Genomic DNA, 25,046 nt, shown 5'->3' with positions numbered 1-25,046 from the left:
GGAGAAACAGAAAAAAAATTAAATTGTCCTGAACACGGTGATACTCTGGTGTCCTTGGCAGTGCTCTATCTGCCTTTTGGGGAAATCAGCAAAGGAGTCGGTCTGCGTTGGAAAGTGGCAGTTCGGCTCCCAACTGCGGAGCTAAAAATACCACGCACCCCTTCCCCCATCCCAGAGATGTTTTGAGAACTAGTAAGACAACAGATGGGAAGGCCCTGAGAACTCTCTGGAAGACATGCACTGATTTTAGTGAAGAGTACACTCTCAATGAATATGGTTCAGAAGACCACGCTCGGGTTGCCTCGTCTCTGCCCAGAGAATACAAGCTTGGAGGCAGTAGGTTAATTTTATCAAGTAAAATATACGTTGAAAAAACCCCCTGCAGCCCAGTGAGTCCAATACAAACGAGTCTGGGACGATCACCTGTGTTTTGCTTCACAGGTAAAGAGAATGGGGAGTTGACCTTGCCCAGAAGGTCTGAGCTGTGGGAAAGGTAATGTGCGCTTGTTTTCAGGAACTCAAAGTTCTTTATGGCATGTAAACCTTCAAGAGAAATAGGTACAATGCAAAGAACTAAAACGATACTAACTCTGGAAACGCTGACTTGCATTCTCGTATTTAAATTTCACACCTCTGCGCCGTAGCTACTACCCTACTTGAGCGCTGATGAGAGGGTGAGGGTTTTGCCCAAGGAAATGATGAGTTGGACTTGAACGCAGATCTGCCTGATTTTCCAAAGCCCACGCATGCTCTGAACTCCCATACTCCTGCCTGGAGGTCACGAGACAGGAAGGAGAGCCCCTCTACCCTCCCGTGGGGATTAATTGCTCCCTGGTTGATCTGCTAATTTATGTCCCCTGGCCCCTCCCCTCCTCCCCCCACCCCCGCCCTTCCACAGTCCCCACTGCCCCCAGCAGACACCCCCAGGACACCATCGTCTTGGCAGGCAGAGCTGGTTGCCCAAGACAATGGAAAGTCCCTCACCCTTCTTCCCGTGACGCAGAGCGGCACAATACAAGCCCTTTCTTTGCCTACGGCCCAGCTGCCGGCCCAGGAGGGAACAAAGGGGCTGTGCAGACTGGAGGGCTCCATATGCCAGGAGCCCAGGGGAGGGGCGGAGGGGTGGGCACCTGATGCCTGGGGCTGTGGTGAGGCTGGCCCAGGGGCAGGAAAAGTCTGAGCGAGCTGTGGAGGACGAGGCTGGGGTCCCTCCGGTCCAGGAGCAGTGAGGTTCTGAGAGTATGGGGGGCGAGAGGGGTGCCCCACAGTTTTCCCTACAGGTTAGGTCTCTCTGGGAGGGCACCTACCAACTGGCCGGAATCATTGCTAGCGGTTCTAGAACTTTGGCCAGCCCCAGGCCCCAGTCTTGAGGAGAAACGCCCAAATCACCGTGGGCCCAGAGTGAATGAGTCTCCGGGGTGAGAGGGGGCGGGGGCACAGCGAAGTCCTGACTCTGTCCCTTCCCAGGTAGGTAAGCTTGGACCCATCACTTAGCCTCTCTCAGCCTCAGTATCCTTGTCTGTAAAATGGGTAGATCCCGCAGTTCGCAGGATGAAGTGAGCTAATGGATGAGAGAATAGTGGAAAGGTATTATTAGGGAGACAGTGAGGGGGGTGTCTGGGAGAGATGGGGCCTCGAAGCCCCCAGAGGAGGGATCAGAAGGGGCCACGGGATGGGGGAGGCTGACTCAGGGCTCAGCTGGGAAAAGAAAAGAATGTATGGTTCCTGCTTCCCCGCAAAACCCCAACCCTCAAGGATGACTAGTAGGTAGGGAATGGGCCTCCTTGGCCCTCCCGGGGGCCCAGACCAAAGCCCATTCACCCAAATGGTCTCCTACCCTCTGTTGAGCACCTACTGTGCACCAGACGCTCTGTGGGGCAGCAGTCCCAACGGGGATGGGAAAGCCAGAGGAGGAGCTGGGAGGCTGCGCTGGGGGAGGGGTGTGGGCTACAGTCTGGTCTGCCCCTCCCCCAGCTCTCCAGCGCCAAAGGATGGGGTCTCTGCACCGTCCTCCTCTCCGCCTCCACCTCCCAGAACATCTGTTTCTTTTCTGGATGGGGGTGGGGTGAGAAGAGAAGAAAGAAAGCGAGAGGGGACCAGGGGCTCCCATTCCGGCTTTCAACTCTCGCCCGGCCCTCGGTAATTGAATGCAGCTTCCCAGTCACCGGCCCAGCACAAAGAGGGCCTTTCACGGGCAGTCCCTCCAGGCTGCCAGCAATCAGGTGACTGCTTCAGCTCCCCGGCCTCTTAACAGCAACTCAAAGCCACTCCATCAGCAATCACCAAGGTCTGGGGAGGAGGGAGCACAGACAGCAGGCCTGGCGATGGGAGTGAGCGCATGGGGACCAGCGGGAGGGAGGACCCCGGAGCAAGGACAGAGACAAAAGAGAGGGAGCCATGGAAAGCCTTTAGCTTTTCTGTTCCTTTCTAGAAGGAGGGACTGTTGTATCAGACTCAGCAAGGCGACAGGGCGGGCGGGTGCCGTCCTGGGCTTGGGGACCGGTGTTGAGAGCCCAGGGCGGGGCTGGGTGCCCTTATCTTGTTGAATCTCAAGAATTCCGGCAGGAACGCGTTGCCCCAGATGACAGGTCACCCTGTGCAGCTCCTTGGGAGACTGGGAGCTGGAGCCCCTCCCCCGCCCGTGGTCCAGGGGCTCCCTGCGCGGAGTCTAGCCTGAAGCCTAGATGGGAGGCTGTCACCTTGGATGCTCTCACGAGGCCCCTCCTGCAGGGGCTGCTGCCTCCCGGGGCTTAGAGGTGGGGTGGGGGGTGGGAGATGCCTCCTTGAGGCACATTTTTCTCCGGGGCTCTGGGCTCCTTACCCCTGCCAGGTGTCACGCAGAGCCCAACCTGTGTGTGGCCACTAACACCACCAGGCCTCCCAGAGGGCTCATGGGTTAAGTGGTACCATTCTCGAACAATCCTTAGAGCCATTCCTGGCCCCTAGTAAGGCCTTCGAAAATGTTCACTCTTCTGAAGGGGTGCTCAATAACCAATATATAAAATCTAATATGGCCTATATACTCCCTTTTTCTCATAGGTTCAGTTTCATTATAATGAGCTGAAAGGGGCTGCCCAGACGTCACAAAGAACCGCGTATCGGCGAGAAGAGACTTGCCGTGGGCTTGGAGTCCCTGTCCCGCTGAGATTTGCTTGTGCACTGTGGTTTTTCTACCCAGCGTGGGCTCTGACTTTGAAATGAAGTAGGACAGTGGCCGTACTTTCTTTTTAGAAGTTCCCTCAGACCAGCCTCAGCCTTTGTGGGTCCCCCTGCCTGGACCCCCTTCTCCTGTACCCCTTGAGACGCAGCCGCCAGCCCACCCCATGCCGCCTGAAGGGAGCCAGCCCCGTCCTCCTCTGCCTCCACCCACAGCCCTGTTATGGCCTTTCCCATGTTGTATCATGTGTGTTTGTTTATAAGAAACCTCGACTTTGTGTTTATTACCATATCACAGGAAAATGGCTGGGCAAATTTCCTCCAGTTTTGGAGACTGACTTTTGGGTGGTCTGACTTAGAATACCAGCCAGGCAGCACAGGCAAAATTTACTCTCCGGAGACCCGGGGTGGGGTGGGGGTTGGGGACTTCGCAAAGACAGCTGGCCTGAGGGGCTGGCTGTGTGGCTGCAGCCCTTAGGGATGTGCCCTTGCAGAAGCCGACACGGGCAGGGCTAACAGTGCGTCCACCGTGAGCCCCGAGCTGAAAGTCGTGACGGTGGATGCCGCACGTTCCAGACACTGATGTGCGGTCCAGCTGCTTCTCGGGGAGGTGGGGGGCGCGCGAGCAGCCCCAGGAGCATCAGAGCGAGGCCAGCTGCTCTGTCCCCAGTCTGTCCCCTCCAGCCCACAGGGAGCCGCTGGGAGGCAGGACTGCGTCTCCATCACCTCCTGGCCCTCACGGTGAGTGCTGAGAAGTCACGGTCTGCTTGCCCCCTGCACCGGCTGCAGCGGCCCTCACAGCCCCGGGCAAATGCTGACACCCAGGCCTCCTGAGCTGCTTAGGCGGGAACTTCGATCTGACCCAGAGGCACAGAGGAGCGGCCCTGGCTGAACCAGGCATGACCCCACCTGTAGCTGCAGAATCATCGAGCATGCTTTTGGGGTCCCCCCGGTGACACTTAGGGGCTCAGGGAGGTGGCTCTTTGCCAACAGGTAATGGAAGCAATTCAACTTTTTGTTTTCTTTTGTTTTTTTGGGTCACACCACATGGCTTGTGGGATCTTAGTTCCCTGACCAGGGACTGAACCAGGGCCCCAGCAGTGAAAGGGCTGAGTCCTAACCGCTGGACCGCCAGGGAATTGTCACCATTTAACGACGCACGACGTACCAGTGCCCTGGGGCTGGGGTCACACGGGTGGGTGACTGATGGCTGAACCTCTCAGGGTCCTCCCGGGCCCTTTCACTTTCATGTCAGAGGACGCTAATGCTCTGACAGTAGCCTCCTGGATCCTGTACGACCTGCCGTGACCCTAAAGCCAACTGCCTGGTTTTCAAGAACAATTCTAGAACAAATAACCCACGTGATCCTGGTTGCCTTTTCTAGGGCCCCTGTGATGAACCTGGCACTGCACAGGCCCGACGGCATCTCACCTAACGTACTCCCGTAACCGCCCCTTGGATAGACGGTCCTACTGTGCTGTGTGGGTGAGGACTTGAAGGACCTCCCCCACCCCCACCCCAGGGTCTGTAAAGGGTGGGCTGGGATGCAAGTCCAGGGTCACACAGCAACCACAACTAAGTGCTGCAGATTTTCAAACGACTGTCCCCCTTCAGAGCAGCCTCAGAAGCGGCTGGAGAATCACTGCGGTGACCCATTGTCCAAAGCTGCGAGGGTGTCTTTCTTGGGGAAAATTTTAGTGCCTGTAGCACGCTCCTCTGAGTGTCTATCTTTATCTTTTTTTTTTTGCGGTACGTGGGCCTCTCACTGTTGTGGCCTCTCCCGTTGCAGAGCACAGGCTCCGGACGCGCAGGCTCAGCGGCCATGGCTCACGGGCCCAGCCGTTCCGCGGCATGTGGGATCTTCCCGGACCGGGGCACGACCCGTGTCCCCTGCATCGGCAGGCGGACTCTCAACCACTGCGCCACCAGGGAAACCCTGTCTTTATCTTTTAAAGACAGGCTGGAGTTTTATTTATTTTTTAGAAAATCCAGTTGCTTATCCTCAAGACTGTTTCATCAGCTAGTTCTGAAGGTCTTTCCAGAAAGGTCTGCCATGAGGGCAACGTCACCGGCTTCAGGACAGGGGTAGGACCGCGGGGCTGATCTGGGTTCTGACGTCCTAAGGCCTGTGTGTAGCATCTGGCTCTACAATCTGGAAGCCTGGGTTTGCACTTTTGGACCTGAGCCGACTCACTTAAGCTCTCCCAGCCTCAGCTTCCCCATCTGTACAAAAAAGATGACACCAAGGTCTGCCTTGGAGTGTCGGTGTGAAGATACACCGTGGCGAGGCACTTGGGATGCTGAGCGTGGCCCAGCGGGCGGGGTGAGGGGTGGCTGGCTTCTGTCATCAGCGTTAACTTTGAAGAGCCTCTATGAATGTCTGAGATCTGATGCTGGTTATTCCACGAATCTTTGTTTCTGTAACCCGCTAACCATATACGGTTTTGAGTCTGTTCAACCTGACTACCTTCCCCAGTGACCCTCTCATGCTCTCAACAGATACGCCCAGGGAGCCCACATGCCAGTGCCGTGCAGGACTCTGGGGACACAGCAGTGATCAGAACTGTCACGAGTCCCTGCTCTTATGCAGCTTAGCTTTCAGAGTACATGGACCCAACTCAACTCAGCCCAGCCCCAAATCAGATCCAGAACCATCCCAAACGCTGCAGGTGGAACTCCAGGCCTGGGCTGTGGTCCTCGGTTTGGGCATTCTGGAACCAGGAAGCCTCCCTTCTCTAGGGTATGTGCTCCCCGAAGGGGTGGTTCGTTCCAGGATGCTATGGAAACAGTGTTCAAGCGACGGGTTTTTTCTGAACAAAGAAGACCAATAGCTACATGGAGGATTCCGGGTACTCTGCCGCCCTGGGATAACTGCTGAAGCAGGGTGCTCCTGGGATGGGAATTCTTCTCCCAGCAACCTCTTCAAGGCTGGGGGACCCTGGCATGGTCTCAGGGACCAGCTCTGTGAAGGTCCCATGTGAAGGTCCTCCAGACTCTTGCAGGGATGGCCACAGAAAGCTCCGGAGACATCGGGCGGTATCGTCTGCACTCAGGTGGCTTACTCTCTGAAAGGTCGGGGCTCAGCTGACGAGGGTGGATAATAATGCCCTCTGCGGAAGGTCAAGGGGGGCTGAGCAGAGCAACCCTTCCACCAGGCACCACGCCGCTTTCTCCACAGACAGGGGTGGGCCTCAAGCAGCCCTTTGTTACCACCCCACGGGCACAGGGGATCCCTTTATCGTTTTGAAGTTTACCTTGGGTACCTGCAAGCCAAATGCCCATCACCATCTTTGGGGAGAAGCCCCCAGTTCGGACGCGGCTGCAAAGAGTTAAACACGCATAACAGGATGCCGTAACCTGAATCATGTGAGTCCCCGTGTAACCCAGGCTAAGCTGGGGTCTCGGTCCCTGCCAGCTCTGAGCTGGGGTGTCAACTCCAGCCTCCCCGGCTCTGCCAAGCCCAGCAGTAACCCCGGCTGAACAAAACAGCAGTGAGCAAGAGGCCCCCGGTTCACGGGGCCGCGACTGGATCCCAGGCTTTGCCGGCACATCCTGCCCGGCCAGCAGCCTCGCTCCCTGCCGGCGCCTCTTCCTTCTCATCCTCTCCCAGGACCGGGCAGAAAGGTCCAGGGCGTGGGACACAGTAGCCTTTTGCTGCCCCTTCCTCGGCAACCGCCAGGCTTGGCCAAGGCCGAGCGGGCTGGGGTAAGAGGCTGTCACATCACTTTGCTGGAATGCACTCTATCCCCTGTCCCTAAAGTCTGGGGCAGTGTCCCCGTGTGGCCACCTAATGGCAGCCTCTCTAAAGCTCTGGATCTCCCAAAGGCACCATCCCCTTTTCAATATTAAGAGCTGGCATTTATGGAATGTAATCTCAGCAACTCCTCCCCACAACCCCATGAGCCCATTCTACAGATAGAGAAACTGAGGGTCCAAGACGTTACTTAGCACACCCATGACGCCCGTGGCTCCTAGGCAGCAGAGCCGGGATCCAGCTCAGGTCTGCACCTCCAAAGCTTAACGCTTTAACGGTCTACACTGCTTTCCATCCTTGGGGGGTCCAGGGCACACAGTCCCCCATTTCTGGGGCTCATTCTGACCCCGAATAGCTAAGTTCAGTGGTTCTCCGGGCTCTGGTAAAGCAGGGCTGCTGTGCCAACCTCGCTCTCCTCGTCTTCATGCTCCTTTGCAGCCCAGAGCTACTGAGGGACGGAGCACGTGGGGTGACCCTTGCAAATCAAGAGGGCCATGCTCTTGGGGGTTCCAGGGACCCCACTAGCCCAGGGTGCAAACTCTGAGCAGAGCTTGGGAGGTGGCAGCTGGCCTACACACACCTTCCGGATAGTTTTCTGGGACCCCTTGGTTTTTCCGGCCCGTAAAGGAAAAGAGGGAAGGAAGTGATGGGCAGGTTCACACTCTGGGGTGGGCTGCTTCACCTCCCTCTCCGGGGCACCTGGCCCTCCTCACCTGAGAGTCAGAGATTTCCGAGGGCTTCTCGGTCAGGCTGCTGCTCTCGGCTGGAATGAGGTCGTTGTACTTGGTGACGTCCTCATCGGAGTAGTGGAGGCTGCCCGGGCTGGGCCGAGGAGGAGACCTAGAGAGTGGGAGCAGGGGTGGGGGGGCAGAGCTGAGACCCAGCCTTACTCACAGCAGCCTCGTCCAGCCCAGAAGGCGCAGGGGAGCCTGGAGGCCCTCAGACCCCTCCGTCCTGTGTTCCTCCTCCCCGGGTCTGCTCGTCCGGCAGGCCTGGGCCTTGGGCTGGAGGCCCTGTCTGGCTGGGGACGCCCCAGGTCTTGAAGGCCTAGGACAAGCCTCCCAAACCAGCTCAGGGAAATGGGGGGCTCGGGGAAGGAGAACCTTGACTCTAAGGCCCCAGCACTGGGAGCGCTTGGCAGTGAATGTTGCAAAGCAATTCTGGGCGCCACTGAGACCTCCTGAATCGGAATCTCAGGTGAGGTCTGGACACCTGCCCTGCAGACAAACTCCCCGTGTGACTCCTAAACTCACAAAGTGAGCTTCTGAGAGTTAACAGAGGATTAGGGAAAAAAGGAGACTCACGGCCTCCCTCCCTCCACATCTGCTCAGAGACCAGAGATAGGCTAAGTCACACCCTACCTTGAAAAATCAGCCCTAGAGAAAGTTGTGCGTTTCCCAGGGGCTTGGCTCTGAGTCATCTGAACAAACAGCCAGGACAGGGCGCCTCGGGCACTCTGCCTGTCGTGGGGTGCATGAGAGGGTGGGGGACAGGATGGGGGCAGTGGAAGCAGGCTGGCAGGCTCCCAGGGGCCCTGGGCAGGTGGCTGGGGTCCCCCATGACTCTGCCCTATTTGTGTCTTCTCAGGGTGGGGTACAAGGGGGCCCTGCCCAGGGCCTGATGCCCCCACGATCTGCCTACCCTGCTCCAGCAAGCGTTTATGGCCCCGAGGCCCTGAACCCCAGCTGTCCCGCCCGGGCTGGAGGCGGTTTGCTGCCGAAATGCCACTCCGAGAACAATCTGGTGGCCTGGGACTGTGTCACAAGCAACGCCCCCTGCTACCTCCGACCTCTTGTACTGTATCTGCATGGATTTTATGCCAATCAACAAAGCTGCATCCTTAAACTGCTTAAGAGTCAGACGGCAGAACGGGCAGCAGCTTCACGCAGACAAGACAGGCAAAGCAGGACAGTGGCAGGAGGGAGAAAACGGGGCGCCAGGCTAATGCAGTCTTGGCGACATGCAGGCTGGGTGGGCGCCGATGTGTCACTGTGATTGGGTCAGGCCCCCGGAGCCTGGGGCTGGTTTGGGGGCCACGGACTTCTGTGTATACACAGCGGGGTAGGGGCCGCAGTGTGTGGACACCGGGGGTGTGAGAGGCAGGCGAGGCCAGGCCGTGGGTGAAACGTCCTCTTTTTCCACGTGGCAGGGCCCCAGAGCCTGGCTGGCCACTGCGGCCTCAAACGGCTCTTTCTTTGGAAAGCTGGCTTTGGCAGCGGATAAGAGGGGGGGTGCTGGCCGGCCTGCACACCCCTCCCGCTGTCCTCCCGCTGAAGACACACGTCGCTCTTCCTTCCAGGACCAGACAGAGGGAAGCTTTGTGAGCGGTGCCTGGGAGAAGCAAATCCCCCACTCCCGCGGGCACCTCCAAGGAGCCGGGAATGTGAACAGGGCTGAGGCTGGGGAGAGGAGCCCCTGGGCCGCAGCCCCAGTGCTCCCGCGCTCCCGGGAGCCTGACACTGCCGGGTCAATCAGGTGAGGCTCCCACGAGCCAAAGCAGCTGCCCCTGCCCTTGGACACAGGCAGCCCGGCCCGCCGCAGCGAGTGGGGCTAGGAGGGGCCTGGGGCTGGAGAGGTGTCAGGAGGAGACAGGAGCTGTACAGCCTAGACCTCCCCTGGCTGGCTGCTCTCAAGATCCTGCCCCTTGAGGATGACGCTGAGCCTGTGGACTTGGGGGGCCGGTGGGAGAAAACTGTCTACAGCTACAGCAGGTATGAGTAGGTACCCGGGGGAGAGGGCGTCCACACTGCGATGGCCCTCTCTTTCCGGAAGGAGGACAAGTTAAGGTATAAGCAGTCATGGGGGGACTCCTGCCTGGCCCACCTTCGCTGGGCGCATCTCGCCTTTAGGGCCAGTAACCATCGCGGCTTCAGGCCTGTACTAGAAGCAGCTGGCCCCACACAGCAGCCGGTGGTTTGCAGAATGGTGCAAGTGATTTGTATTCCGCTGTGTTTGGCACAAACTCTCTGTACTCACCTCCTTGTGACCTTCTCCCCAGCCCCTGTGGAGCTGCCTGGGCCCGGCTCTGTCTTCCTCGTGACCATTCCCAGTGGATGCCGCTCCAGGACAGGGCCCTGCCTGCTCTGTGGCCCTCCCAGGAGTCCCCCAGTCCCTGGGCACAGCTGGCCCCCAAGCCTCCATCCCCCGGTCCCCCACGCAGACAGCCCCGCTACCTGGTATACAGGCCGTTCTTTCGGCAGAAGGAGTTCTTGACTGAGAGCCGCCGGTTGTTGAGTTCTAGGGCAGGAAAACTGCTTTCGTCCAAGCTCATCATCTCCCCATGGCCCAGGGCACCAGACTTGGGATTGGTCCCTGGGAAGGGAGAGGGTGGGGATTGACATCCACCGCTCACTCCATCCCTTCAGACCAGGTGGCCTCCCCGCTGCCCCCATGGCTGGGCTGCCCCCCTTCTCTTGTTATAATAGGAGATGGAGATTGCAGGTAGGAACCCTAGGCTGCCGCCGCCCCTCGCCCCATCAGAACAAGTGCGTTTCCAGGAGAGGGAAGACCCCACCCTTGCCAAAAGGGAGGGGGCCGCGTGAGAGTCCCCGTCCAGCCGGCAGGGCTCGGGGCCGGCTCACCCGAGTCTGTCTTCTTGGCGTACTTCTTGCTCTGGCCCCGGATGATGAGCACGAAGACCAGGAGCAGGATGAAGATGAGGCCAACGAGTGCGATGACCACCAAGAACCACCACTCCTCGTAGAAGGGGTTGGCTTTCTGGGCTGGAGCACGGGGCGGGGGTCAGGGCCAGGACCGCTCAGCTGCGTCCTGCCTCCAAGCCTCCTGCCCCAGCTGGGACCCTACCACCTGCCCTCACACTTCACGGGTAGTTGGGTCTGTGCCCTCTGCACGAGGCAGAACCTGAGGTTGGTAGGGACGGTTTCATCTCAAGCGCCAGCTCTGAGCAATCAGTAAAGCGCTGCCTGGAGGGCTGTTTTGAGAAAAGTTCTGAGGTCGGTTCTAGACTCCCTAGGAAAGAGTGCTGGGATTGATTAGTGATGTCTGCTAAAGACACAGGAGGGAGGACTTGCAGCGTGATTGCTATCTTTCCTTTCTTATTTTTCCTTGCCACCCGTGGCCCAGGGGCTACCTTGACAGACAGACACCAATGTGGTTGGAAAGGCGATTGCCTGGTCTGTGATGGGCCTGGGAGAGTTTCTCCCAAGGTTCAGTTGTGACAGAAATCTTTTTCTGGTAGCAGAAGGCAGGGGGAGCTGGGAGGGTGGACATGAGTGGGCCTTCAGAAAGCCTCCTCCAGGGAGACTCCCCTTCTTCCAAAGCCCCCAGTACTGTGCTCCCTGCACCCGGCCGGTACTAATCCATGCTGCTGCCTGGCGGGGGCTGGCTCTTCTGTTTCATCTTGAAGTGCTTACTTCCCATGATTTGTTTCTATCAGGGCAAGGGTGAAACTTGCCTGGTGAGTAGACATTTTGAGTTATATTCCTGCCTCGAGGGAAGAGGCCTCGGTTTTAAAAGTGGCTAGTGGTTAGATTTGGGGTCATGGGTTTCGACACTGGCATCCTCTGTGAGCTCGGAGACAGTGGGAAGAGAAAGGCAAGGAGGCAGGGGAGGGACGGAGTCCTGCCCCATCGGGGAGCTGCTTGCTCAGGCCTGCGCTTCACAGGCTGCTGGCTCTGTTTTGGGGGGAGGTTTCCACGGAAACACGCAGTTTATGGCCTGGTGCCCTTGAATCTCCTGGGTGACAAGCTCAGGGAGACTCTCATCTTGGTTCCGCTGATTCATCCTCAAGCCCACTGGGCCCCCTGCCCAGGGCTTCTGGAGTGCTTGAAAAGGAACCCAAAAGACCTCTGGCCTCCAGCTCCTTCCAGAGTCGAAGGCTGACTCAGGCCCTGGCCCAGGGCTCTCTGCTTTAGAGAACTGAAGCGGTCCCCACCCCAGTCTTCTGGGGCTGCTACCTCTCCTCCTTCATCCCTGCCCCAGACTCCACCACAAGGCTCTTCAGTGGGGCGCCCTCACCCCTCACCCGCAGGCCACAGTACCTGGCACAGACTGGGAGGGGCTGCTGGGGGTGCCGAAGCCGTAGTCGTTGACAGCGATGACCCGGAAGTCATAGCTCACGCCTGGCTTGAGGATGTCCATGCTGAACGTGTAGGACGTCACCTCCTTGGGGATGTCTTTGATGAGGATGTCCCAGAGCCCCTCGTCTGCAGGGGCACAGAGAGGGAGGGGCCCGTGAGGAGGGGCCCTGCCCGACCCTAACTGGTGCTCTGATGCCGGGGCCTTTTGGGTCTGCCCCTTCGACACTGAATCTCCCGTGCGCGGCACCTAGCAGGTCCTCAGGAGACATTTTTAAAGAAGTATCTGACCTTTTTATTCTTTCTTTCTCTCTCTCTCTCTGTCTAGGCTGCACTGCACAGCTTGTGGGATCTTAGCTCCCTGACCAGGGATCGAATCCAGGCCCCGGCAGTGAGAGCACTGAGTCCTAACCACTGGACCGCCAGGGAACTCCCTCTTTTTAATTAAAATGTCCGTAAAACATTAAAAAAGGTATAATAAAAAAATGTATAATAGGCAGAAACTCCTTTAACACCCAACCCAATATCACCATGCAGAGAAGGCGCCTCACCATTCCAGCACTTTGTGCAGAAGACATCTACAGATCCGTTCCCCTGTCAGTAAAACACGCTGGTCAGATGCTTTTAAGAGGCTGCCTAATGTGGTATCATGGGGGTAGGCCTTCCTTTACTTAACCAGGCCCCTATTTTTCTGATCCCCCTTCCTATTCCAAACACCCACAGTAGTGGCATCAGACAAAAAGAACAGGACTTTCTAACAATCTCTGTAGGAGGGACGGGGGTTGCCTGTGAGGTTCTGGTCAAGTTGCCTGGATGTGATGGGGCTCCGTTTGGGAGCGGAGATCTGAGGAGAATGAGGGACCAGTGAGAGCTGGAGGGGACTCCGTCCGCTCTCCCCCTACACCCCCATCCTTTGAGCTCCTGACTTAACCTTCAGGCCTGTCCCCCTTTGTCTGTGGCTCTCTGGGCCTTGTCCTCTTGGGCCATCATTCATTTCCACCTGCTTCAAAAGGAATGAGCGTGCTGCCCACGCAAGAGAAGAGGCCAGCAGCATCCTCCAGGGCCCAGTGGCATCGTCTGCAGATGCTCTGTGTGGGGCCCATGGGGCTGGCCTGGCTTGGGGAAGAGGGGGAGTCCTGCCTGCGTGAGTGCAGGGCTGATTCAGCAACCAAAGTGTCAAGCCACTTGGGCCCTGGACGGGACCCGTTTTCACATGGACCAGGGGCCCAGGGGTCTCAGAAGGGCCCTGGTGGGCTGAGTGCCCAGGTCTTCATCCTGAGCAGCTGCCGCTGGCCTGGACCAGCTCCCACAGCACGTCCTCCGCTCCACCGGCTTCACGGTCCTTCCTTGTCTGCTTCTCAACTCCTTGGCGTAAGAGCTGTCTTTCTGGCCCACAGGCTGCTCCCAGCTCGGCCATTCCCCGGGGTGGATGGATTTTGTTTGCTTCCTTCCCCACACTATTTTTTACAGATCCACCCAAGTCAGGAATCCCGGTGGAGTGGCCGTAACTCCATCATCATTTCTGAATGTTGGACCAGGAGTGTGGTGGCACCTGTGGAGGCCACCTTCCTGCCTGGGTCCCTCTGCTTGAAAGGCGGCCCGTCTGCATTCTGCTCTCCTTAGAAGACTCCAGGGTCCTCACCTTCCCTCTTAATGATTTGTTTTTCGGTGCCTGCCTCATACACATCACATCTTTTTGTTGACTGTCTCTCTTCCTCCTGCTAGGCTGTGAAAGTCCTCCAGGGCAGGGATCGTGCCTAATCTGTCTTTGTAGCCCAGCACCCAGCACAGGCATACTTGAAGTGTTTTTGAATCAGTGAGTGCAAACCTTTCTTCCCTGGCCTTTCCATAGCATCATGAAACACAGGCCCCGATTTCAGTACTGCAGGCCCCGAAATACAAGTATTGGGGTGCAAATCCATTTTCCTCCTGTGACTTTGAATTCTCTCATTCACCCTTGATGACAGGCACGGTGATGATACCAATGATGATGATCAAACAGCGACACTCGCTCCTTATCAAGCATCCTGTCCAAGGGCTTTACTGGCAGCAACGGTGAGAAGCAAGAACACTTGTACCCATGTTACAGATGCGGAAACCAAGGCGTGGAGACAGCTGAGCTCATCCTCCCGAGGTCACGGTGGCAGCGCTGGTGCTTCAGCCTTGAGATGCCTGATTCGTCCCAGTGCTGAACGCCCTCCCTGTGCCCAGGACGGCGCTGACCATCATGACTGTGTCCAGGTGGGCTTGGCCAGGACCCCGCTGCCTCCCAGAAGCTGGGGGCTCCGGCCTGCTGTCTGACCCTCCTTGTTCCTCCCCACACAGGAGCAAAGGGTGGAGCTGGGGCGACGGGGCCAGGCCGGAAGCTGAGGGAGCGTCATGCTGTGTCTCTGGCCTACAGCCCTGGGAGTTGGCCCGAAAGAATCCCTCCCTGGTCTGCAGCGTCTGGCTTCTCGTGTTTAGTTGATTCTGCCCAGGAGGGAGCACAGGCGATGCCGGCAGAGCCAAGGACGTGAGCGATTCCATCCTGAAGACGATGTACAGCCGGGGGGAGAAGCACGGCATTCCCCTCGTGTTCCCGTCACCAGCTCTCGGGTACCACCCCGAATCCCCGCCCTTCAGGGGGTCCTGGCTTGATCCTTCCTCTGACACTCAGTCCTTGACCCCAAGTGTGTGCGCCGAGTCACGGCCCCCAAACCTGGAACACCAGGTCCCCTGCCGGGCCTCCCAGGGAACACTGGAAAATCCACAGGGCTGAAGTCCAGCGCCAACATTCCAGAGCCTGGCGCCCCGGCAGGCCAACTTGGATGGGAGAAACAGGCACAGGCCCTGGTTGAGAGAAGCACGCGGAGATCTCCCAGCCAAGTCAGCAGCTGGCCCTGACGGGCCAGGGAGGGACCATCTGGAGAGGGGAGGGCGCCAAGGCTGCGCGTATCTTCCGGCTACACGTTGGATCTGAGCTGCTGGATGTAATAGCTATCTGTGACTGCAGTTATTAGTCCAAGATTAAGGCAATGGCAGGGTGGTAGCGCCTTCCTGGAACCGCTGGAATGAACTATTTGCTATTGAGATGTTCAGCGCTCAGCCACCCCGCGGTACTAACCACGTCGCTGGGATGTGTCAGCACCCCATTAGAAGTATTAGCTACTGAGATGCTGGCTTCCCGCTCTGATTAGTATTTGCTATTCGTGCTGGAGCAACACAGTCTTTTTGTTTGTTTCTCAACTTCAATTACCTAATCACAGATCCACGGAATACGGAGAACAAGCCTCCAGCCTGAGCTGACTCTGGCATCTCTGATTAACTCAGAAACCTAGCAACGGAGGGAGCTGGCCGCGCCGGGAGCTCCTGGGGGTAAGGGGAGCTCCTGGGGGTAAGGGGAGCCGGAAAAGCAGGAGCAGGTGTCACCTCGACTGTGAAACAGGAGCTCGGCGGACAGCCCCCTGCAGCGACTTATCAACCGCTCATCTCCTGATGGCTTTGGAAGTTCTTGTGATTCGATTTCAGGCTTGAGAGGAGAGACTGAGACATTATAGGAACTGCAGTGACAGCCATGATAGCGGTGACGGGCCTCAAAGAGGCAGCTGGGGCTCTGGGGGACAGCCAGCCTCCTTGTGGGGCACTCGTCAGTGGGGTCGTGTGGAGGACATGGGTGTTTAGCAGATGGGAGCCCAAATCTTTGTTCTCCAGCTTCTTTTTTTTTTTTTTGCGGTACGCGGGCCTGTCACTGTTGTGGCCTCTCCCGTTGCGGAGCACAGGCTCCGGACGCGCAGGCTCAGCGGCCATGGTTCACGGGCCCAGCCGCTCCGCGGCATGTGGGATCTTCCTGGACCGGGGCACGAACCCGTGTCCCCTGCATCGGCAGGTGGACTCCCAACCACTGCGCCACCAGGGAAGCCCTGTTCTCTGGCTTCTTGGATGACCCTTACATGAGTCGGTCCTCACCTGGTGATTATAGCTGTTCTCCGGGGCCTCCTGGGTTTCCCTTAACTAAGGATGCAAGTCCCATTTCCCACTCGTCACAGGGCTGCCTCTAGCTTCACCTGGGGGAGCACAAGCCCCTTCTCACGACATCAGTGCCCCAAGTGGAGGCGCTCTGTTCCCGAGGGCAAGGGGGCTCGGCCCGGGCGGGACGTACCTGAAGGTCTGGCTTCTATGACGTAGCGGGTGATGGGGCCTTTGCCGGGGTCTCCGCTGGACCAGTGGATGGCAATGGCCGAGCTGTACCGCACGATGATGGGCACTCCGGGCGGCCCGGGGGCACCTGTGAACGGCACACAGTGGGTGAGAGGATGCATGGGAGCCAGAACAGGCGCCCAGGCTGTCTTCCTGAGCTCCAGCAGGAGGTGCTGGACGTCAAAACCAACCTCGGCCAGGGGCTCCAGGAACCTGCGCGTGCCGAGGCCCAAGGAGTGCCTCTTGGCCAGGCCTACTGGGTCTGACTTATTCTCTGCCAGGCCACCCAGAGCCCCTGCACTCCAGGAGACGTATATGTGACGATGCCAGAAAGGTTCCCAGCTGCATTTGCTTTAAGGCTAGGCCAGAGAGGAGGCCAGGGCTGCAGGAGGATCTGCAAGCTTTGCGTCCAACAGGAAGAAGAACCCGGCCCCGCTGCTGGCTCTGTTAAGTCGGCCACGCGGGCTACTGGCCCCAGGGGCCAGAGCAGGAGACAGACGTTCGCCTCCGTAGTGAGAGGAGTGAGCCCGTGCTATCTGCTAAGAGTCCTGTACCCCTTCTTCCCTGGGTTGCCCTGCAGCACCGGCTCCCACTACCCCCAGGGCCCCTGTCTGCTGTTCCCCACGACATCTGGAGCCCTGTGCCCCCAGGGCCTGGCACACAGTAGGTGCTTCCTAGGTGCTTATGGGACAAGGGAGTGAGCCAGGGAGTGAGGGGGTGGGTGACTGGCTGGCCCGGTGGCCCCTGTGGACGTCTGCGGGGAAAGGAGCTGAGAGCCCAGCTTCAGACTGAAGATCCTCGGGGCCTGTGAAGGCTTGCAGCCGGACAGCAGGCCAGAGACTCACTACCAGAGCGTGGCGGCCCATTGCCCAGCCCGCGTCCAGCACCGCCCATGACCTCAAAGGGCCTCACTGCCTTCCTTCCTGTCCCCCTTCCTCCCCTAACGAGCATCCTGCCCACAGCACAGGGCAAAGGCGGCTGAGGGATGGAGGGCGTGGGACACAGCCCGAGGGAGATGTGAAGGGCGGGGCAGGGGCCCTTGGGACCCTGAGTTCTCATTCCGCACAGGACAGCCCTCGGGGCTGAGAGGAGCTGTCATCTCCTCCTGGACTAGAAGCTTCCAGCATTTCCAGCATTGCCCAGCCTGGAGGGAGAAGGACACCCAGCTGCAATCTGCCCTTGCTGACCCCTCCTCTGCCGGGTGGGCGCAGCTCAGTGCTTTCTCAGAGGCCCCTCCCCCCAGCTCTGTACCGCCCCCCTCTGGATCCCACCCCCACCCCCGCCGGGTCACTTCAAGCCTCCGGTTAGAACCCCCTGTCCTCCAGGCAGCCCTCTCCTGTCCCCAAGCCACCGCTCTGTCCTTCTTGTTCCTGCCGGCTAGCTTCCTGCTTTTGTCTCCCAAGGAAACCAAGCTGGCTCAGGTGAGAGGTGCTGGGGGGATGGGGGGAGGCTGGGGGCAGGGGGAGGGCAGAGGCGGGGCAGGGGGCAGCTCCCTGGCAATCTTCCCCCTGCAGCCCTGCAGGCTTTGTTCCAACAGAGCCCAGGGGCCAGAGGGCTTTTCTGTAGAACAAGGGGCAGGGAATACAAAGTGCCCAGGAAGAGAAAGTGAAGGGAGGCCGCCTTGAACTAGCCCCTGGGCAAACCCGCCAGGCCGGTGGGGCAGCCTCTGCAGGCCCAGCTCTTCCGGCAGGGGGGCAGCGGCTCTCCCAGCCCCGGTTCTCCCAGCCCCGGGCTGAGCTGGGGCCTCAGGGAAGATGGGGAGGAGGGATTTCAGGGGGAGTCTGGGGTGGGCTGTGTACTTTCTCCGAGGGGGAAGTTCAGAGTGGCTGGGAGGTGGATTCTATGTTTGGGACACACTGCACGGGTGACAGAGACGCTGGGGAACTAAGCCTCAACCTCAAGTTGCCCTGAAGAATTCCCCCAGCCTGACAATGACCCCAAGAGGCATCCAAAACCCAAACCAAGCCACTCTTTCCTCCCTGGTCCCCGGTACTCCCCTCCCTCCCCTCCCCTCCCCCCAGGCCCAGTGCACAGGGCCTGGCCTGTAACTGCCTGGCTCCTTTCTTGCCCTGCCCCCAACCCTGCCCCTCTGTCTAGGAAGGATGCAGCCAGCAGGTGCCCCCTGGCCCTGCCCAGTGTCATCTTCCCAAGCCTGAAGACCCCCAGAGCGTGGGTTCTCACAGTGGGTAGCAAAGAGCTACCTCAGCTCTCGTTCAAATGCACATTCCCAGGGTGGCTGCACAGAGATGCTGAACTTCCTGGGACCCAGAAATCTGGACTTATCACAGGAACCCCGGGGGATCTGACATCAGTGGCACCTTGAGAAACACTCCACAGCCGGCCAGCCTTCCCTCACACCTGGACACCCACCCCTTCCCATCCTGCCCCACCACAGCAGAATTCTGCAGATGCAGGTCTGTATTCCCATGCAGCCATCTGAATGGATGACTTCACCCCCATGGAGTCTTCTGGAATCTCCCCCTTTACATACCCCCTCCTCCCCCCATTCCTCCCCCCAGGCCCACCCCCTACAACTCCAGGGGCCCACGTGCTCCACCAGAGACCCCGTCTTGCTCAACTCTGCACCCCCAGGCTCCAGCACGGCTCTGGGCACCCCCTTCCGACTTGGGGGGCTGAACACCGTGTATGGAGACAGCAGCCCCCGCGTCCGCCCAAGGCTCCCCTACCTTCTCCGGGGCCCGTGGTGACGTTGGCTTCGATCTCGGGCCCGTAGGTGAAGGTCTTGGCTCTGATACGGAACCTGTAGGTCATCCCCTCCGCCAGGTCCTTCACCTTCAGCCACAGAGGGCTGCTGCCCTTCACATCCACTGTCACGATCTTACTGACTCCTGGGGGGGAGGGGGACACACCGCATGTAGGGCCGGGGGAGGCCATGGGGGAGAAGCTGGCCAGGGGCTGCACCCCCTTGGAGTCAGGCTGGGACAAGCACCCTTGGCCACACAGAGTGTTTTCCAGACTGCTCTCAGAACACAGCCCGCGGGCTGTTCTCAAGAATATATATGTACTGCCTGCCTGCCTGCCTGCCTGCCTGCCTGTCTGTCTGTTGACTGAAAACCCAGAGGGTCCTTCAGCATCTGGAGGGAAAAACAACTCACCACCTCGCTTAACTTAACCACCGTACGCCGAACACATTTCACCCCGTTTTTGGTCCCCCATGTTCCATCCCATAGAATTCAAACCCCAAGGATCATCTTCCGGCGAGTGCTTCTGTAAAGACACCACCGTCCAGAGCTGGAGGGGACGCCGGTGCGGCTGCCCCTAGAGCCCAGGACAACCTCCTTCCTCCTGTACCAGCAAGCGCCAGGCGCCCACGCCCGGCCCTCCACCAGCTGAGCCCGCCAGGCTCTTCAGGGCAACAGTGAGGGCGCTACAGCACTCCAAATCTCAGCAACTAGACGGGAGGCTGGGTGGCTTCCAGGAGGTGAGAGTTTGCGTGCCGTGACTCCCAAGTCAAAATCCTCCCGACCGCCAGCCTCCCCAGGACCGGGTTTCCTCTCTCATGCACACCAAGCAGCCGGCCACCCCCAGGAGACAGGCTTTGCGGCCAGCAGGCTGGGCTCAGACCCCAGAGCTGCCTAGGGGGTCTCTGAGCATGTCTCCTACCCTGGCTTCGCTTTCTTCTACTGACTGAGGGTATCAGTGGCATCTTAGGCCAGGTGTCACGAGATTAAATAAAATAACAGAGCGTCTGGCTCAGGGTTGGGGCCCAGTGTATTGAATGAATGAAGTCCTGATGGACAGAAAAGTGGGCGATCTCGAGGGGCTTCCTGAAGGAGCGAGGTACCCGTGGGGTCACGTGGTGATGTGCCCTGGGACCCGGAACAGCAGCCCTGGGTACCTGGCCTCTCGACTTTTCTGAGCAAACCCTTCATTGGCCTGGGCCTCGGTTTTCCCTACAGAGAAGCAGGGGTTGCTGCATCCTCGCGGGGCCTGTTTGCTGGACTGAGGAACAGACAGGCCAAGTGACCATGCCTCTCCAGGTGTGGGTCCCCTGGTGCCACGGCAACAGGAGCCGTCTGTCCCCCTGCGTCCTGTCCCCGTGACCTCTGTCCTCTCCATCCTTCCGTGGGAGAGATGGCCCCTTTCCTGTGTCCTGCACCTGACCACCCCTCTTCCTGGGGCCCAGCTCCCCCTCGGGACCTCCAGACCCGGTGAACTGCTGGCACGCAGGTTGGGCCGGGAAGACTGAGGGCCATTGTTCCCGCCGCTGACCCAGAACTGCTGGCCGCCTCGGCTCCCAGGGCTCCGCCCCTTGTGCTGGTCAGGCTCCACCGTCGGGGAGGGGTGACCCCAGAAGCGGTCACCTCTAGCCACCAGGGTGCCACCTGGTAGGCCAGCCATACGCCCAAGGCCTCACTGGGCTCTGGAACTGGACATAGGCCACCAGGGGTGCAATCTCCTTCCTGCCTTTCTAAGCAAACAGCATTAATCTTGGCCGGCGGGTGGGGGCAGCAGGTGGAGGGGTCCAGGAGTGGGGCAGGGTCCCGACGGGGGTCTGGATGGACGGGGCGGGGCTGCGGGGAGGGCACTGAGGAACAGGGCTCAGGGCAAGCGGGAGGGAGGCTAGTTGCCGAGCAACAGGCTTGAGCTGAGGTTCCCAGAGGGCAGTGGGGCCGCAGTGATTCCCGGACTCGTGCACCTTTCGGAGAGAGGTTCCAAGGCTCTTATCAGATTCTCAGAGGGGTTCCTGCCCCCACGAGAGGCAAAGAAGAACTAACCCGGAGGAAGGCTGAGCCCCTGAGGTTGGCGGGCACATGTAGGACGGGACCATCGGGGGATGGCCCATCTCTATCATCCATCTCGGAATAGGTCCTTCCACTCCTCCCCGCTTCCATCCACTGAAGGGGAGAATGTATTTTAAAGTTCTCTCCCAGGAGTCAGGAGGCCGGGGCTACTGTTGCAATTTTGCCTCCAACTTGCCACTGTTTCACCTTGGCGATGCCCCGGCCTGTCCTGTCGGGGTCTCAGTCTCCCGTTTGTAAGCGGGGAGGGGCTCATGGCTCTGCGTGGTGATCACGGAGGGGACCTGTGCCGAGGGTGGGTTTGGGGAGCCCCGCGGGAGGGAGGGCCCCACTCACCGTCCACGGGGGTGCAGGGCTCGTACACCAGCCGGTAGCCCTCCAGGACACCATTGGGGAACTGCGGAGCCTCCCAGGACACGTTCACTGAGGTGGTGGTCAGTTCACTGAACTTGACGGAGCTGGGAGCACTGGGGGCTGGGGGGAGACAGCAGAGGGGCTTTGTTTCCTCCTTCCTGGAGGTTCAAAGCCCTGGGTTTGGTTCCAAGGAACCAGCAGGGGCGTTTGGGCCCGGGGAAGAAGCAGAAAGCAGGGCTTCGTGCCAGAGAGGGTGGGAGGGGTCACTAGAGGTCACTGGACCCCCTTCCCTCCCCCGCTGAGGTCATTAGCATTCTTTCCAACATCAGAGTCCAAGTACTGGGAGAAAAGGGGACTTTCTTTTCCCTAAAGTTGGAGAACGCTGGCTTCCTCTTGCTAAGTGGCCCCGAGCCCTGGCTGAGAGCGCAGGACACGCCTGGACTGTAGCCCCGGGGTCACTGCGGGGCCGGGCGATGCCTTGGCTTCCCTGGTGGAGGAGGTTGGGGGGGTGCCTGGGCCTCAGAGCATCGGGTGGGCCCTAAACAACCTGCCAGAACTGCCACGGACGTGGACTTTCTCTTGCTCCTGGGGCCCCGGGGATTACTGCCGAGAGACACCACACCACAGGAACGTTCAACGCTCTGGAAGAGAAGCTTTCTTGGCCCAAGAATCCCGGAGTGACCCCAGAAACATCGGAGGGGGGGAGAGGTCAGAGGGGGAGGACAGAGAGGAAGGGAAGGGAACATCAACCACGCAGCGTCCCGAGCTGGCTCCAGCGGGACGACCGGGCTATTATTGTCCGGAGCTGCCCGCCCACGGAGCCGGAGCTAATCTGGGCCGGCTTCCGCTCCAGCCCCGGGAGGCAGCGTCAGGGAGCCGTCTTTGAAGGACGGAGGCCAGCTCTGGAGGCCCTTCCTGCCTCCCCTCTGTTAGAGGGACGTGAGACAGAACACTTTGTCCTGCTGACGGAAGCGTCCAGGCTCCCAGGAGCTCACATCTGGCCGATGACACTGACAGAGAGCGGTCGGGACAGACAGGCAGGCAGATCGACCCTCGGGAACCAGAGCTTGTCCCCAAAGAGGGCAATACTTAGGAACCGACTCCACGGGGTCTCACCCTGTCTTTAAGAGAAAGGTAATTGACAGAATGGGAAACAGGGAGAAGGTTGGAAAAGATGTTTCATGCCAAAAGACCTGTATTCAAAGCCACGTAGAGAAAACTCGATGGCAGGCAAAGAAGGGGACCAGTGCCAGGAAGACAGCCCAGGACATGCTCAGATATCCTGGGCCCCAGTCTCTGCTCCCCCATGGACCAGCTGGGGGACCTTAGGGGAGAAGCATGACTTCCCAGGCCACCCTTGCTCATCGTGAAACCGGGTAACTCCTGCCCTGCCCGTCCTCAGGGCTTCCGGAAAGGTCAAGTGTACTGTTGCCAGAGAAGTGCCTCTAGATACCATCTAGAGGGCTGGCTCTGCACGTGTGGACTGCAGGGTTCTTAGCATCGCCCACTCCTCTGCCCCGCCCCGCCGTCCAGCCTCCTAACTGGCCTCCCTGCCTCCCTCCTCTCCCCTCCATCAGCCTGTCCCTGGTACAGCAGCTAGGGCGATCTTTTATAAACACAAACAGATCCTGTTGCCCAGATGCTCATCCCCACCAACGGCTCCCCGGCACGCTTAGAATTAATCCTAAACTTCCTTCCAAGGCCCCCAGACCCTCTGCCACCTGACTCTTACTCACGTTCTTTCAAGCCACCTGGCCTTCTCTCTGTTCTCTAATCCCCTCCAGCCTCCAGGCCTTTGCACCTGCTGGCCCCTCTGCCCGGAACACCCCTCTCCTCCAGAACTTCCCGCGGCTGGCTTCTTCTCACCGAAATCTCAGCTCAGATGTCAGCCACTCCGCGAGCCCTCCGCGGGCAAACCCATCGGAAGCCATCTGTCCACTCCCTGCCTCAGTCCTTAGCTCACTCACACCCACTTCCACCTGAGATTAATTCATCTAGATGCTTGCTTACGATCCGACTCCCTCCCTAGGAGTGGGCCCTTGTTGGCTTTATTCACTGTCGTGTTCCCAGCATATGGCCCGGTGCGGGCCCACAGAGAATGCTCAGTAAATACTGGTGGAGGGAACAAAGCCAGGGAGATATGAGAAAGTCAGATGGGAACAGACCGGGAGCAGAAGGCGGCTGGCTGGGCATGGACTGGCCATCGGCAAGGCGGGCTACTGGGGGAAGATGGGGGGAGGAAGGGCGAGATCTGGGGGCCTCTCCAAGGCTTTCTGGGGACAGTGCCCCTCTTCTGGGCACTCATATCTAGGCCCCTCTGGGTGGGCGGTGCTCTCCCACTCTGGAGGACGTCCCACGGGGCCCGGGGATCCAGGCCAGATCGCTCAGCTGCCTCCACTCCCCCACGATCGCGGACGCCAGGTGCCCCCCGCCCTCCCCGCCGTCTGTCCCTCCAGTCTGTCCCCCACCTGCTTGCTGGGTCTGGCCCCGGGCCGGCGTGCTCCGAGGCCCGTCCCCCGCGGCGTTGAAGGCCGCCACGCTGACCATGTAGGCGGTGTAGCCAGTCAGGTTCTTGAGTTTGACGCCGTTCTCGGCCAGGAAAAGCGTCTTCACCCGTTCCGTGAGGTTCCGCCGCTGGGCCTCCCAGAAATAAATCTGTGGGCACAGAGGATCTGGAGTGAGGGAGACAGTCACCCGGCTTCCCCCCTTGCCCCCGCCTGATCCCAGGGTCTCAGACACACCTGCTTTCGTACCATCCACACACCTGGATGGGAGGTGTGAGTCGCCCAAGAAATAGTATAGGTGTATTTAAGAGCTGTTTTAGAAACCCTTCCAGAGTGTTCCTTTTCACAGCTAATCCTTCAGTCTCTGCTAGACTGTAAACCCCATGAGGGCAGAGAGCCCATGCGTCTGTTCACTGCAGTGCCTGCAGGATTTAGCAGAGCGCGGGCACGGGTGGCCCTCAGAATGTTGCCACTGTAGGAATAACTCAATTCTGCTCTGTAGGACCCTGAGTGCAGTGTAGGTAGACTGCTGGTGTGAAGTCTACCTCAAACCCAGCCGAGAGTCGACTTTGAGGACCGGTCCATCGGCATCACCTAGGAGCTGCTTAGGGATGCAGTGTCAGCCCACCCTGGACCTGTGGCATCAGCATCTGCAGGTTGACAAGGCCCCCAGGGGCACACATGACAGCTGGAACAGCGCACTGTAGAGGCAGGCAGGCCTGGGCTGACCCCAGCGCACCACTGACTTGCCCAGGTGACTTCTCTGAGCCGCAGTTGTGTCGTCCGTATAGTGGGGGTCATGGACACCCACTTCCCAAAACCAAGGTGACGTGCAAAGGTTGTAAAAAGAAGGAAGACATGGCAATTCTGCAGAAAGTTTCAGTCCAGGAGCACAGCAGGTGTCCACAGTGCTTCCAATAATAGTTGAACCCCTGAACAACACGGGTTTGAACTGCCCGGGTCCACTTCTACGTGGATTTTTCTCAATAGACAGGTGCAGTACAACAGGATCTGCGGTTGGTTGAATCCGTGGATGTGGAACTGCGGATACAGAGAGCCGACTGGGACTTGAGCACCCGCAGATTTTGGTAGTATCCACAGTGGGTTCTGGAACTGATCCCCCGCGGATTCCGAGGGACGACTCTACTTCATATTCACCAGGGGTTAACACCCACTCGTCGCCAGCGAAGCAGCAGATCCTTCACTATTTTTATTTTTTGACTGTGCCATTCTTTATTATTTTGGATATCTACACAAAATTTTACTTTATTTTTTAAAAAATTATCTTTTTTAACATCTTTAT

At 59.0% G+C, this 25,046-nt stretch overlaps 1 protein-coding gene and 1 long non-coding RNA gene across 5 annotated transcripts in view; one reads left to right on the top strand and one right to left on the bottom strand.

Moving 5' to 3' along the window:
- The window catches only part of SDK2 (sidekick cell adhesion molecule 2), a 267,499-nt gene that overhangs the window by 5,538 nt on the left and 236,915 nt on the right, over positions 1-25,046 (bottom strand). For both annotated transcript variants that reach the window (XM_067715828.1, XM_067715829.1), the window contains 8 exons: positions 23,708-23,894; positions 21,222-21,359; positions 18,810-18,971; positions 16,085-16,210; positions 11,911-12,075; positions 10,492-10,632; positions 10,084-10,222; positions 7,624-7,750 (listed from right to left, as the gene is read on the bottom strand). In XM_067715828.1, the coding sequence (XP_067571929.1) occupies positions 7,624-7,750; positions 10,084-10,222; positions 10,492-10,632; positions 11,911-12,075; positions 16,085-16,210; positions 18,810-18,971; positions 21,222-21,359; positions 23,708-23,894 (1,185 nt within the window). The remainder of the gene's footprint in view (positions 1-7,623; positions 7,751-10,083; positions 10,223-10,491; positions 10,633-11,910; positions 12,076-16,084; positions 16,211-18,809; positions 18,972-21,221; positions 21,360-23,707; positions 23,895-25,046) is intronic.
- Positions 9,079-19,841, top strand: LOC137212437 (uncharacterized). 3 transcript variants are annotated; one of them, XR_010937517.1, is made up of 6 exons: positions 9,080-9,385; positions 13,914-14,187; positions 14,272-16,785; positions 17,191-17,543; positions 18,354-18,536; positions 19,314-19,841. It is a non-coding gene; the product is annotated as an uncharacterized lncRNA (long non-coding RNA). The 3 variants fall into 3 exon arrangements; XR_010937516.1 differs by having other exon boundaries at positions 9,079-9,385; positions 14,272-17,543; XR_010937518.1 differs by lacking the exon at positions 9,080-9,385 and adding an exon at positions 9,414-9,621 and having other exon boundaries at positions 14,272-17,543.

The sequence above is a fragment of the Pseudorca crassidens genome, chromosome 19, assembly GCF_039906515.1.
Source record: "Pseudorca crassidens isolate mPseCra1 chromosome 19, mPseCra1.hap1, whole genome shotgun sequence".
NCBI lineage: Eukaryota > Metazoa > Chordata > Mammalia > Artiodactyla > Delphinidae > Pseudorca > Pseudorca crassidens.
The sequence above is the reverse complement of the archived record's forward strand: the minus strand, read 5'-3'. Positions and strand labels throughout refer to the sequence as shown.